This window comes from Gossypium raimondii, chromosome 1 (genome assembly GCF_025698545.1).
Source record: "Gossypium raimondii isolate GPD5lz chromosome 1, ASM2569854v1, whole genome shotgun sequence".
NCBI lineage: Eukaryota > Viridiplantae > Streptophyta > Magnoliopsida > Malvales > Malvaceae > Gossypium > Gossypium raimondii.
Window position 1 is genome coordinate 14,818,139 of NC_068565.1, and position 13,668 is coordinate 14,831,806.

Consider the following 13,668-nt stretch of genomic DNA (forward strand, 5'->3'; position numbering starts at 1 on the left):
GACATTTTGGGCTCAAGAGGTGGATCATATTGTTAAACAATTACATTGGGCCAAATATTGACTCAAAGGCCGACCACATTGTGGAATTAGTGGAATGCCATACAATCTCGATCCGCTGCCTGCGGGTGTATGTATGTATGGATGTATATATCTATATCTGCAAATCAGCTAATTCCGTGTTCCAAGCAGCGAAGGGAGGAGGTTGAATTGAACGCCATTAATTGTTTTGTTTTTACTGCTTATGAATCCTACTAATGTATGTTTCAAAATGCTTAAACCCTAAAGGGAAAACCCACTGAAAAAGCTGAATTCTTCATTCAACACTGTAACATTAAAGGGAATGAGGATTCCTCTGCGCTCAATCGCAGACACCTTATGTAGATTCAAATCGGGTGAACTTGAACGTGTAAGTCTTTTTATTTTTCTTCTTTCAGTAATCAGATGTTTCTATTTGCCAATATATATTTTTATTCTAAATTATGGAAAGTTTGTTTATTGTTCCAAGTTTTTGGTTGACTAATCAAATGCTGTTTCAGGGACGAGGAAATTTTATCAGAAGATTGGAATTATGTAGAAGTGTTGCAACTATTAATGGTCGTTAGCCAAACTCTTCCATTATTTTTATTATTATTATTTAACTGAAGAAATTGATAGCTGCAGCGTAAGCTTTTGTTTGTCTGTGTATGCATATATATCGAATGAAATCTTTAAAGTAAGCTTGTGAACGCAGGTAATGTGTTTTTGGGATATGGAGGAGAGCCATTAACAAAGTCCATTCAAGTGCAAATTGTTGATGCCCTTCGCTTAGGTGAGAGAAGTAGAGCTTCTAGCCTGCTTTTAGACTTTGGTAACGGAAACCAGTCTTTAAAAGCCAATGACTTCGTTTACATTCTTAACTACTGTGCAAGGTCACCGGATCCTTTGGTAAGCTGTTCAACGTGGAATTTTAGCTAGCTGCATGCAACTGTGTAAACCTCAATGTGTTTCTCTTCTCTAGATTTAAGCTTAGGACATAGATAATGTGGATATTTATAATATTTGACAAACTGGAAAAGGAAGAAAAGATAGCATCAATGGTTATACTTGGCAGTAACAGTTGTGATTTATTTCCTGTCCTGTACAGTTCGTTATGGAAACATGGAGATTAATGGAGGAGAAGGAGATTGACTTGAATAATACATGCTATTTGCTTATGGTCCGAGCTCTTTGTAGAGGAGGTTACTTGGAGGAGGTATGCCTTTTATCTACTGGTTTTGTTAGATGTTCTGTTTGTTTAACTATTAAACACTGATCTTCTAAATGTATTACCTCAGTGTATCTTTGGGTGTTGATCCATTTAACTTAACTAGAACAACCTACAACCTTTTCTCTTGTGTAATTGTGAACAATCTTTTGTCATTGCTGCATTGTTGTACTTATAGTTGTTCTGTGTAGTCATTAATGTTATTATTGTCCTGAATCACATTAAAATGTATGTAGATGGATGCTTATACAGTTCCTCTTCCTCAATTTCCATTACAAGTTTTCTCATTTCTTCTTGTTTTATTTCCATCAGGCATGCAAGTTCATGAAATTCCTTAGGGAGAATCATGGCACCTATCCTCTTCTTCCCGTATACAACTGTTTCTTAGGAGCTTGTGCAAAGATGAAAAGCATAATCCATGCTAATCAATGTTTAGATTTGATGGAGCTGCAAAGGGTTGGGAAAAATGAAATTACATATTCAGTGCTTCTAAAGGTGTGTAGAAACAGTGTTGATCTTGAATTTTTTTTTTTCTTTTTATTGTAGGTTTATATTACTAGGTTTCCTGTCTTCCCCTTCAGAGCTTGTCTATTATGTAAAATATTGAAATAAGTGGTTAGCTATCTTAAAGTTTGTTTCGTCATTCATCTATTTAAAGCATTGACATCTTATAGACAGATCCATCATATTGGTAATCTTATCTGGTTGCTTCTGCTGTTCCCTTAATCTTTCAGCTTGCAGTTTGGCAGCAAGATCTATCTGCAGTCCGTGAAATTTGGGAGGACTATATCAAACACTACAGTCTAAATATAATTTCTCTTCGAAGGTTTATCTGGTCCTTTACAAGATTGAAAGATTTAAAATCTGCATATGAAACATTGCAACATATGGTGGCTTTGGCCATTAGTGGGAAGCATTTTGTTAGTAGGACTGATGAAGGAAGGTTGTATTCTTCAAGATTAGACATCCCCATACCATCCAAAAGTGAATTAGGATCACAAAATGTTCAATCAGGAGAGAATGAGCAGTCTCTTGCCTTCAAATTTGACATTGATTCCTCCAACATAGAGAGATCAAAGTCAATCAGTGCTACAGTTGGCATGCTGAATAACTATAAGAACTTGCCTGTTATGGAAGTTCTGAGGTTGTCCATCAATGATGTACTACACGCTTGTGCACAAGCTCGAGCTTATGGACTAGCAGAGCAATTGATGATGCTTGTAGGACTTTTGCTCTAACACAAACTTCTGGTTTTGTCTATGCAATAGTAACAATGTCTGATTTGAAGGCCATAATTCTAGGATAATGATTCTTTCTGAAATTATCCTGTAGGGAGATAAATTTCATATCTAAAGTAACTTGAGAGATATGTCTATCCTAATAGTTAAAATCTTACTTTATTTTGATCTTTATGTTTTTCTAGATGCAAAATCTTGGATTGCAGCCATCAAGCCATACATATGATGGCTTTGTGAGAGCCATTATTCAAAGAAGAGGATTTGGTGCTGGCATGGAAATGGTAGGTTGTATTTATTTAATTGCATGACTAGTTATGCTTTGGTGATATTTCTTGTTGTACCAACAAATTTCCATTTGGCCTCAATTCCGTGCAGTTAAAAGTAATGGAAGAGAGAAATCTGAAGCCTCATGATTCAACCCTTGCAGCTCTTTCAGTACAATGTAGTAAGGCATTAGAACTTGACTTAGCTGAGGCTCTATTGGAGCAAGTTTGTGAATGCCCATATCCATATCCTTTTAATGCTTTTCTTGAAGCTTGTGATAATATGGTAAGTGGACGTAAAACCAAATTGTTTGTTTTCTCCCTGGCTTGTTCAAATTTTCTCTTCAATTTCATTGATTATGCATCCATGAGTGCATAAGCAAGTTTTTGCTCATGAAACTAGAAAAACAGTAATTATTCCTCCATTCTATTTCCGAGAATGTGGGAATATTGGTAGAGTAAGTTAATCAATCAGTTCTCTTCTTTTTTCTTTTCTTTTTTCCCAATCAGTCACTTAATACTAGAACTTGCTTTCAAGGCCTCACCTGTTACTAACATGCTTCAGAAACCTTTACTGAAGGTATGTTCCTGTTGCTCTTGTTTGGAGCAAAATTGTTTATTTGGCTCTGGCTATCCTGCAGCAAATGAGAACAAAAAAGTACATATAGCAACAAGGATGATAAACCATTAAGTTTTAGATTTAAGAAGCATATTAGTTATTAATGAGATCAACAGCCACTTGATTGTATAAAACTATATATGTTCAGTAAATGAGGGTATCAGCACAGACAAGGACCAAGGAACCAAAACAAACAGTGAATAAGCATAATTTATCTCCTTTAGTGCAAATTCATGTTGCATTGATTTTGCAGGATCAGCCAAAGAGAGCTCTTCGGATATTGGCTAAAATGAGACAACTAAAGCTTCAGCCAGATATCAGGACATATGAGCTATTATTTTCAATGTTTGGTAATGTGAATGCTCCTTATGAAGAGGGGAATAGATTGTCACATGTTGACTCAAGAAAACGAATAAATGCTATAGAAATGGATATGGCTAAAAATGGTGTTCAACATAGTCATTTATCAATGAAGAACTTGGTAAACTTCCTGCCGATGTATTTTCTGTTTTATATGGACTATGACCAATCTTATGTATGAGTTACTTGCCTGGAAAATTTTCAGCTAAAAGCACTTGGAGCTGAGGGGATGACAATAGAGCTGCTTCAGTACTTACATGTTGCTGAGAACCTTTTCTGCCATACTAATACTAAGTTGGGGGCTCCCATGTATAATGTAGTTCTGCATTCACTTGTTGAGGCTAACGAAGTGAGTGCTTCTAACAATGTAGTTTTACTGTTTGCAATTTTGGCAGTTGTGTTTTATATATAATATTTGCATAAAATTATATTTTCCCTCCATGTGCAGAGTCACATGGCGATACAAATATTTAAAAAAATGACATCATCTGGTTTCCTACCAAATGCTGCAACATACAATATAATGGTTGATTGTTGTAGCTATATAAAATGTTTCAAATCTGGTTGTGCTCTAGTTTCCATGATGGTGCGTCATGGGTTTTATCCGGAAACGAGGACATACACGGCACTAATGAAGGTATTCTTGTTTTATCTTATCCCATCTATCAAATTAATTATGTGGCAATATTGCCACCATTGTATGCACATCGAGAGAAATGGATAAGAATTTATTCTGGATTCCCAAAATATCTCTAATTCATTTGCATGCTGTTATCCTGAACTTATCTCCCAAACTTGTTTTATTAATTTTTAAGTATCCAGAGCTTCAAGAAAACTTGGGATTTGAAAAAGTTCTAATCCTTATACATACTGGAAAATATTCTTCCGTAAGTACAAAAATAGAGAACTTGGCATCATTATGCTATGGTGCATTTGATATTACGCTTTAAGTTAAATGTTCAGATCCCTATCCTTAAAATGTAATTTTGATCTTTTAGTCTTCACTAATAAACTTCTCTTAGCTGTCCTGCATATTGTAACCATAGTACGTATGAAATGGATTTGCTTAGAATGTGCATCCATCTAAAGCAAAAGATTTTGTTTGCACCTGTAGGTCCCGTACTGTGAATGCCTCTTTGTGAGTAACAGAGGGAAGCATTTAGTTTGTACTTATTATACAGTTGGTAAATTCATTTTCTAACACTTGAGTTCATTTTATGAAGATATTGCTGGAATATGAAAATTTTGATGAAGCATTAAGTCTTGTGGATCAGGCAAGTTTAGAAGGTCATCAATTGGATGTATTAATGTATAATACCATCCTTAAAAAAGCAAGTGAAAAGGTATCTTTCCACTCTCTCTCTCTCCTTCACTTGGGGCATATGGCCTTACTTCTTCTGCAAATGCATGCTATTGGAAAAAGTAACCTACATAAAGTTTTGCAACTGAATTTACCGTTCTCTCCATTTTCTGCCTATGCATGTCTCTGTCGTCATCTGAACTGATTGAGAGAAAGGGATTCTACATCCTTTTCTTGAGGATGCCTTAGTAAGCATCTGCATGTCCGAGCAATCTCCTGTCGTTAGATAGGGTTTTATCTTGGGTATTCCTGTCGGATTTTACTGGTTTCCCACTAGATGCTATTCATAAATACATTTTATAGGTGAGAATACTCAAAATGTGAGTTTTTGCGTCATCAAAGGTACTCCAACTCATAGTTGGCTTGCTGGCTTCTGTAGGATGTCTTGCCACATTCTAATACTAACACCGTGAAAATTGTTTATGTTATAATGTAAGAATTCATTCTCTTATCTGATATTGCCTGCTGCATCTCTAAGGTGTCAGAAAAATCCCCTACTAGAGGAACTTACATGTTTTTTCTGTAAAGAATTAAGAACATGCCATTATTGCTGTAAGACTGTTGAAAGTGTACTGTACCTAGGATTCCTTTGCTAAAGTTTCTATTTCTTTCTTTATTTGTAACAATATTGTGTGCAGAGAACAAGGTTGACAAATGTAGTTACTGGACATTATTAGTCTGGTGATGTGCTTCTGCTGCTGTATAAGTTCTTGACACTGATTCTGGATTTTCATGGATGAATGTCAGGTAAGGATCGACATAATTGAATTTATTATTGAGCGGATGCACCAAGACAAAGTCCAGCCTGACCCTGTAACCTGCAATTATGTATTCTCTGCATATGTTGATGGTGGTTTTCATAACACTGCCATGGAAGCATTGCAGGTTTTGAGTATGTGGATGATCTCGTATGAAGACATGACACTGGAAGAAAAGAAGATAGAATTTGAGAAAGATTTTGTGAGTTCTGAGGACTTACAAGCTGAGTCAAAGATACTCCAAGTCTTTAAGGATTATGATGAGCATCTAGCTGCGGCTCTTTTGAACTTACGATGGTGTGCTATTCTTGGGTTTCCAGTTTCTTGGTCACCGAATCAAAGTCAATGGACTACAAGATTGTCAACTAATTATGATTCAACTAGAACTGTTTTATAGGCGTTTCCAGCTAAAATACCCTAGAGCTTATGAAATGAGCTATGCAGATTTCCTTGAATGGTTTGTGACAGTTTTGCAGAGTATAAAATGGAGCTCCTGCTTGGTAGAACATGTAAACAGCCATAACAAGAGAAGGGCGCCGTCAATACCCAACCGGATTTCAAATATGGTTGCTTCAAATACGAGATGATAAGCCTGATTCTTCACAACTTTGCAGGCCATGATTTGGGGGGCAGACTGCGAGTCCCTGGAATGATTTGGAGCAGGGGAACATCGTGCAAGGTAAATTGCACGCGGACCATAAAAACCATTCCAGGGTTTTATCTAATGTTCCCAATGGTAGCTATGGGATAAAGAAAAATTAAAGATTTGACTTAAATAGAAACCGTGGTGATTAGCATCCAAACAGAGATGTCGATAAGGAAATTGATATTGACTTGTAATAGATGAGCATTTAAATTTTTTCCATGTTGGACGAAAACCAAATTCAGTTGTATTTAAAGGTTAGAGTTACTGTTGAAAAGACTTGTTTCATAATAAGTTTTAAAGCTACTATAGAAGCCAAAAATGTAAGGCAAGCGCAAAATTTCCACGTTTTCTACAGCAGTAAATCACTCTGAATGAACCCTCTGCTTCTCCACATAAATAATAGCAGGTTAATGTGATCCAAATTTGCTATTGAGTATATTTGCAGTTGCCCACCAGCACCTAAATATTTTCACCTGGAGGCAACTCGGCAAGTTTTGGAGGAGTGCCAAGTACCCTTTCCATGTCAAATCGAACTTCAATGTTCCGAAGGCTGTATCCAACCACCATGAGCCAATAAAGAAGCTTGGCTAGTTCCGGTGCACTCGTCTCAGTTACACTTTTCTGTAATACAAATCGTGGTAAAGTTAAAAGGATGTCTCTTTCAAATAGTAACTGAAATTGTAGTATGCAAGGATTACACATTTTTTCACAAGGTGCATGTATCTCCTGAATCAAAAGGTGGGACTCGGATTCTCATTCTCCAAAACAAAGCGCAAGAAGATGAATGGTAACTGGTTTCCTCATATGAATGAAAATTTAATCCATAATGCCAAGACTATTTAAAGGAATATAATGGTAACCTTCATTTGGTCAGGATCCGAAACAGCTAAAAGACGCTTGATGAACGTATTCATTGCAAACACGACATCCTCCCCGGCACTACTTGTCAACTCCTACAGAGCATGCAACTAGAGTTAAAAATATGTAGATAAATCTTATGTAATGCAACAAGTATTCATTAAGTTCTAGCCATAATCAAGATGCAAACGAACTATAGAATCAACTGTTAACTAAAACCAAAGCAATCAAATTATAAATAGCTTTATTTACCTTCAAATTTTGTGGCTCAAGAGACTTGAGATATTCTAACAGTTCATTTGGACCATTTGCAGAATTTCTGCCAACTTGACGATTTAGTTCCTCGATCTCTGCTTCAAGTAATTCAATGTACTTTTTAGCATCTATTTTCTCCGGGCCAGAAACATTATTCCACCTAATAACTTCACCAGACACATTCTTTTGAGTACCAGGTGCATAATCTGGAACATCCTGTAAAGATGAAACCCTTTAGCACCATTGAAAAATATTTGGACAATTAAGAATTTAAGAGTTTATCGATATAGATGACATTGCCATTAAGCAGTTCAGTCAACATGGTGAAAATTAAATAAAGAGCAGTGTGCAAGAAATTGAAGAAATCAATCAGTAATTGTCACCAAACTTTTAAACAAGAAATACACACACAAAAAATTACAAGTTTTGCATTGTTCGCCACTTCAGACAAACTATACCTAAGTTACAGTAAAATCAAACTGGACAAATTATCTCTCAGGAGTAAAACACAGCACAGATAACTTGATAGGATTCAACGACTTAAAGAATAGATATTAATCAAAACAGGTATGTTCTGTATAAAAACCACTGATCCATGCAGTTATATCACTAAATTGAAATACATCATGCTATGCCACCTATCTATGTTTTGTTTCTCATATCTATCAATGTGAGATTTCTCCCTGTCAGAACAGGCCATTATACATGGTTCCAGAACAAACCACCACGGAGATGATGTGATGGGAGAACCGAGAACCAATACTTTTGGGGTATGGATTCAGTGGCAAAGTAATAGCAGCAGCCTCGAGATAACAGCTAGCATCTTGGTTTCTATCAAGATGCAAAAGAGGAAAAACACATACCTTTTTCTCTTGCACCTCAGGAAGAGCAGCCTGCTCTAAACTTTGTTGCAATTCCAATCGATACTGTGCATTCTTAAACATATATCCAGTCATCATAACACTGTACATAAGTTGTGCAAGATTTTCAGCAACCTAAAGGGAAATCAAAGAAATCCAAATGATTGTCTAAACCAACAATAATAAATTTCAATAACACTAATAAATATAATCAAAATATCCACAAAGAACATATATTGTGCAATGCATTCTTACATATATCCGGTAACCATAACACCATACATTAGTTGTGCAAGATTTTCAGCAACCTAAAAGTGAAACTGAAGAGATCCCGATGATTGTCTAAACCAACATGCTTATAGTTCAATAACACTGATAAACATAGTCAAAATCAAAACAGAGAACATGTCTTGTTACAATATGCTTACAGTGGTGACTGTCACAGCAAAGAATTGCGGGGGCAGTGTTCCAATCATGTTTGTCACCGTTTGCCGCATAGCCTCAACAACCTGGACAAAAAAGTAAGTCTAATTATGCTCCCAATCCTTGTACTCTTCACACATTTGAAATTTAGACCACTACTTTTAATTCAAAAGATCTAGTCCCTTTACTATTTTTTATTTAACAACTGAATTCTAATTGATAATATCGTCAAAGAACTTCCATTAAATTGGATTATATGGTATATTTAAAATAAAAGAATTTGCTCACAAGGCCAATTTAAAACGGGGAAAAGCCATGTAAGGAAAAAAAGTATTAGACTTTAGCTGAAGAATCTTACTACCCTTGATTCAGAATTTGAAACATTGCAACCCCATATATAAATTTTTTATGCTTATTTGGCAATTTTTTAAACTTAAAAGGAAGTCCTTTAAGGGTTTTATCAATTTGACTTCAATTATATTAAATCAAAAGAGTAGAGGTACTAAATTCATGGGATTAAAAGTAGAGGGGCTAAATTTCAAATCTGAGAAGAGCGCAAGGTACAAGTACTGAGAGCACAATTAGACCAAAAAAAGTAACATTTGAACTTTCAGTTTCATTTCATTTCCAGGGCCTAAGAAACTAGAATCCTTAGCAAAAAGAAAAATCAAACCTGTTGAGGGGCTCGTTTCACGAACAATTCCATGAACTCCGGCTGCACATTTTTCACATACTCCAACAGAATATCTCGCCTGGCCTTAGGCTGCTGATTTTTCTTTATAAAAGAGGAAAGAGAAAAAAGGGGGACACTTAAAACGACATGCATAAAACACCCATCCAAGAAAAACCCCATAAAAGAGAGAGAGATACCAGAGTGCCATTGGGAGGCTTGGAATCACCGTTGGGCTTAGAGGCATCATCGCTTTTGGAAGAATCATAAGCTTTAATTCTCAAACCCAATCTTGTGTTGCTTTTAATATTAGTTGGGAAGCGAACCGAAGGAAAGGATTGTTTAGATTTATCGTAGGAAGAGAAGACGGTGAAAGAAGATTGCAATACAAAAGAAGAGGGTTTCAGGGTCAAGGAATTCATCTTTAGCTTAGCTCTCCCTCACAGCTTTATTTCTTCTATTCACTTTGGTATTTTGCTTTCAACAAAACAACCAATAAAAATGAAGTTTAATAGTGGTATTTTTATAGTGTAGACATTAGCAGGGGGTATGAAGTAAAGAGGAAGTGAAAGTGGTGAGTATTTTGGCAGTTCCGAAAGATGAGGGTTTGTTGGTTGGTGTGAAATTGGAACTTGCAGCAGGTTTATGTTTCATATCATTCACCAGAAGAGCGTGGACTAGCACCTACAGGATTACCTATAATGGAGCGGGTTCGTCGTTCGGGTTGGGTCTCGGGTTTATTCAGCTATTGAGATCTGTTTTGGTTAAGCACAGGTGTAAACCAAATGAGTAAACATTATCCATAAATAAAAGGCTAAACTAGAAAAATAGTCACATTTATTTACCTCATATTACATTTCAAATATAATTGACTAAAATGTAATTTAAGACAAATAAAAGTGACTATTTTATAATTACCCTAAATAAAAAGTAAATGACTAAATGAGTGGCTCGGGAAAATATAATTTCAAAATTAAATATATTTGAACTTTTTTATAGAAAATAATTAAATCAATTTTTCAGTAACTAAAAAACAAATATTTTAGTAAAACATCATCATTAATATTTAGATTATATTAGGTACTAGCTGCTTTAACCCTTTGTCATTTGTACTATATTTATTTATATTTCTATGCTATGCTATGCTAAAAAAAAGCATTTAATTGAGTTATTATTACAGGGCAAAACCCTAAAAAAAGCCTTTTTTTTTAATTTACCGAAATAGGCCGGTTTTTTAATTATTTACCAGAATGGGCCATTTTCTCCGAAATCGCGTCCACATCAGCGCGATGTCGGGGAACGTGATCGGTCATCGCGTCCACGTCAGCGTGACCTGCCGACGTGGAAGGAAATCGCGTCCTTGAGGAAGCGATTTCCTTCCACGCCGCCAGGTCGCTACCGACGTGGACGCTGATGACACCTGCATGAACAAGATTTCAACGGTCAAAAATTTGACCGTTGGCCCCTAACAGTCGAATTTTTTAACTATAAAACCCCCTACCTCTTATTTTTCACAAACAAATCCTATCTCAATTTCATTCAAAAATTCTCTCAAAGTCCTTCAAAATTCTCTCAATTTCCTTCCAAAATTCTCTTAAACTCTCGAATTCCTTCCAAAATCCTCACAATTTCCTTGAAAAATCTCTAAACTCCATATTAAATTTCTTTTTCCATTCAATTTCATTTTTTAAAAGAAAATTTTAAATATTTTATTTTTTAAAATAATTTTAAAATTTTTAATATTTTCTCTGCTATGGTTTGAATCATTGATTAAATCTTGATAGGAATCACATATCGGTGGAGCAAATGAAAATGGTAAGTATTAAATTTAAATTTTAAATTTTATTTAAGATAATTTTATTTATGTATTTTAGATAACTATTAATTTATTTTTGTTATAAAAGTCTCAAGATCGGGTATTGGAATGCAATATTCGAATATGCATGGTCCTCCATCACCGTTAGTAGAGAACTACCATGGAAGAGGATTTTGGCACGTGGCGACGGTAGGTGGGGATGCAAGTTGGAGCCGAACCGATCGGTCGCTCATCGAGAGGTGGAGACCCGAGACGCACACATTTCATCTTCCATGTGGAGAGTGCACTATCACTCTAGAAGATGTTCATCTGCATTTGGGATTGCTGGGTGGGCGGGCACCCGATCACCGGTCCGCCTAATCTAGCAACTAGGAGGCGGTGTGTTACGAGCTTTTGGTATTGTCTGGGATAAAATGGATGGAGGTAAGGTGGAGATGGGTGATTACGTGCCACCTTCCCCAATCAATGCAAATTCAACCGAAATTGAAAGAATTGATATGCCCGATCATACATTCTTCAAATAATTTGAGGCTATTTGATGGCCGACACGCCACGAGCTGTGTACATCTAAGGTGGTCGCTAAAACTCGTTGATTTTAGAGCAACCGGTGAATTTAGTTGGGGTCGCCGTCTTGGCAACATTATATCGTGAGATGTGCGGGCGACAAACCGAGGTGAGCAAAAATCGGAGGTTGCTGTCACTCATGCAATCATGGGCACGGTTTAGCTTTCCATTTATACGTCTTGAGTGAACCACCCATATACATTCCCACTCGTGTCGAGGTAAATTTTATATTACATTTTGAAATTGTTATGTAGATTTTGTAAGAATAAAAGTATGCTAAAATTTATTTAATTAGGTGGAACCATCCGCAAGTTATCGTGGATTACCGATGAACTTGAAGATATACTGCTTCTATTGGAGCAACGGTTGAAGCGTATAAGTATTATTGCAAATAGATATTTCCATACATTCGCTAGTGGATTGATATTTAGTATTTAGTATTTAGTATTATGTATATATGTAATATTTCTATCATGTTCATGTAGTTTCAATGGACACCATACGAGGATCCGGCAGTCCGGGCAGTAATCCCGGAAGAGTTTTTACAAAATCCGAACGCTTGGCACGTGAAAGTGGTGTTGATCAAACTATGCAACCGTGGAGCCCCACCAGACAGACAGAGTCCTACGACAGTTTGAATGTAAACAACCGATTCCTGCGGACCCTGAGGAGTTTGACGAGCACCACAAAATCGACCTTCGGCTATTAGGTACGGATTGGCCTAGATACTGGTCAGTGTACATAGAAATGTGGGAAAATCGGAATGAATATCTACCTACTCGAGAACCAATCATCATTCCCGAGTTAGCGTGCGTTGCAGAATACATGCCATGGTTTAGGGCCCATAGGAAGCCGTATTTACTTACGCCGGAGGAGAGGCAGCGGCAAATACGTGTCGGAAGGGAAAGGCGCGGGCCTCTAAATCCAAGGGGACAAGACTACGAGGGCAGCCCCTCAACGAGGCCCAGACATTCACCCGGTTCATCATCAACGGCCATGCAATCACCGTCCCCAACGAGAGCACTGACGCAGTCACCTGACGCAGCAATTCAACAGATGATACCCACGCATTCACCTTTCCCTATGATGCGGTATGTTTCCTACCCTTATATGTACCCTAACCCGTACATGTATCCTTTTCCGAATCCTATGGCGAGTTGGACCCAAATGCGGATCGCTCCATTTCTGTAATGCCGAAGCGGACCACCGATAACTAGGCAATTTGCGCAGGAGGGGTCGCAAGGGGCCGTCGGGAGCTCTCCTTTTACCAATCGCCAGCAACGCATGGCTTTCAAACTCCGTCGCCGTTCATGATGCAAACACCTCCACATACACTATTCTTTGAAGATGGATCATCGTCCCAAGTCTGACAACCAGATGCCGAACCGGAAGAACAACAATCACCAGCGAAGGAAGAACAACCGCCGCCGGAAGCTAGAGGAAGGAGGAATCCAGCGCATAACCGTCGACGGCCGCCATGTGGAATCGAATCCCCCGGTCATAGACATTGATTACCGTATTAAAATTTATCATTTGATGTAATGAAATACAAGTTTATGACGATGTAATACACATATAAATTTTTCCAAGTTATTTTGATATTATTTGATTTAATTATAAACCCTAACCCTAACCTAATTCAATTATAAAACCCTAACCTAACCTAATTTAATTAAAAACTCTAACCTAACATAATTTAATTTAATTATAAACCCTAACCCTAACCTAATTCAAT

At 36.9% G+C, this 13,668-nt stretch overlaps 2 protein-coding genes across 3 annotated transcripts; one reads left to right on the forward strand and one right to left on the reverse strand.

The window, feature by feature from the left end:
* The first annotated feature begins 170 nt into the window (after positions 1-170).
* On the forward strand, positions 171-6,761 carry LOC105783782 (pentatricopeptide repeat-containing protein At1g76280). 2 transcript variants are annotated; one of them, XM_012609426.2, is made up of 13 exons: positions 171-406; positions 537-594; positions 731-924; positions 1,124-1,231; positions 1,556-1,738; positions 1,978-2,463; positions 2,667-2,762; positions 2,857-3,030; positions 3,617-3,844; positions 3,929-4,072; positions 4,172-4,360; positions 4,947-5,066; positions 5,831-6,761. In XM_012609426.2, the coding sequence occupies exons 1-13, from the start codon at positions 341-343 to the stop codon at positions 6,236-6,238; spliced, it is 2,454 nt and encodes an 817-aa protein (XP_012464880.1). In that variant the 5' UTR covers positions 171-340; the 3' UTR covers positions 6,239-6,761. The 2 variants fall into 2 exon arrangements, with proteins under 2 accessions (XP_012464880.1, XP_012464888.1); XM_012609434.2 differs by lacking the exon at positions 171-406 and having other exon boundaries at positions 536-594; positions 731-808.
* On the reverse strand, positions 6,709-10,197 carry LOC105783801 (uncharacterized). The gene is made up of 7 exons (XM_012609456.2): positions 9,754-10,197; positions 9,557-9,658; positions 8,889-8,969; positions 8,464-8,595; positions 7,598-7,816; positions 7,348-7,440; positions 6,709-7,108 (listed from the first exon to the last, which is right to left on the reverse strand). Exons 1-7 carry the CDS (start codon positions 9,973-9,975, stop codon positions 6,947-6,949), a joined length of 1,011 nt encoding a protein of 336 aa, XP_012464910.1. The 5' UTR covers positions 9,976-10,197; the 3' UTR covers positions 6,709-6,946.
* Between the last annotated feature and the right edge of the window lie 3,471 nt (positions 10,198-13,668).

Bases quoted from the DNA above. Each gene is read 5' to 3' on its own strand.
- LOC105783782 (XM_012609426.2), top strand. From the start codon at position 341: ATGAGGATTCCTCTGCGCTCAATCGCAGACACCTTATGTAGATTCAAA. The intron at 407-536 runs GTAAGTCTTTTT...ATGCTGTTTCAG, and splicing joins AATCGGGTGAACTTGAACGT to GGACGAGGAAATTTTATCAG. The intron at 3,031-3,616 runs GTAAGTGGACGT...TTGATTTTGCAG, and splicing joins TTGAAGCTTGTGATAATATG to GATCAGCCAAAGAGAGCTCT.
- LOC105783801 (XM_012609456.2), bottom strand. From the start codon at position 9,975: ATGAATTCCTTGACCCTGAAACCCTCTTCTTTTGTATTGCAATCTTCT. The intron at 9,659-9,753 runs GTATCTCTCTCT...TCTTTTATAAAG, and splicing joins AGCCTCCCAATGGCACTCTG to AAAAATCAGCAGCCTAAGGC. The intron at 7,817-8,463 runs GTATGTGTTTTT...TCATCTTTACAG, and splicing joins CTGAGGTGCAAGAGAAAAAG to GATGTTCCAGATTATGCACC.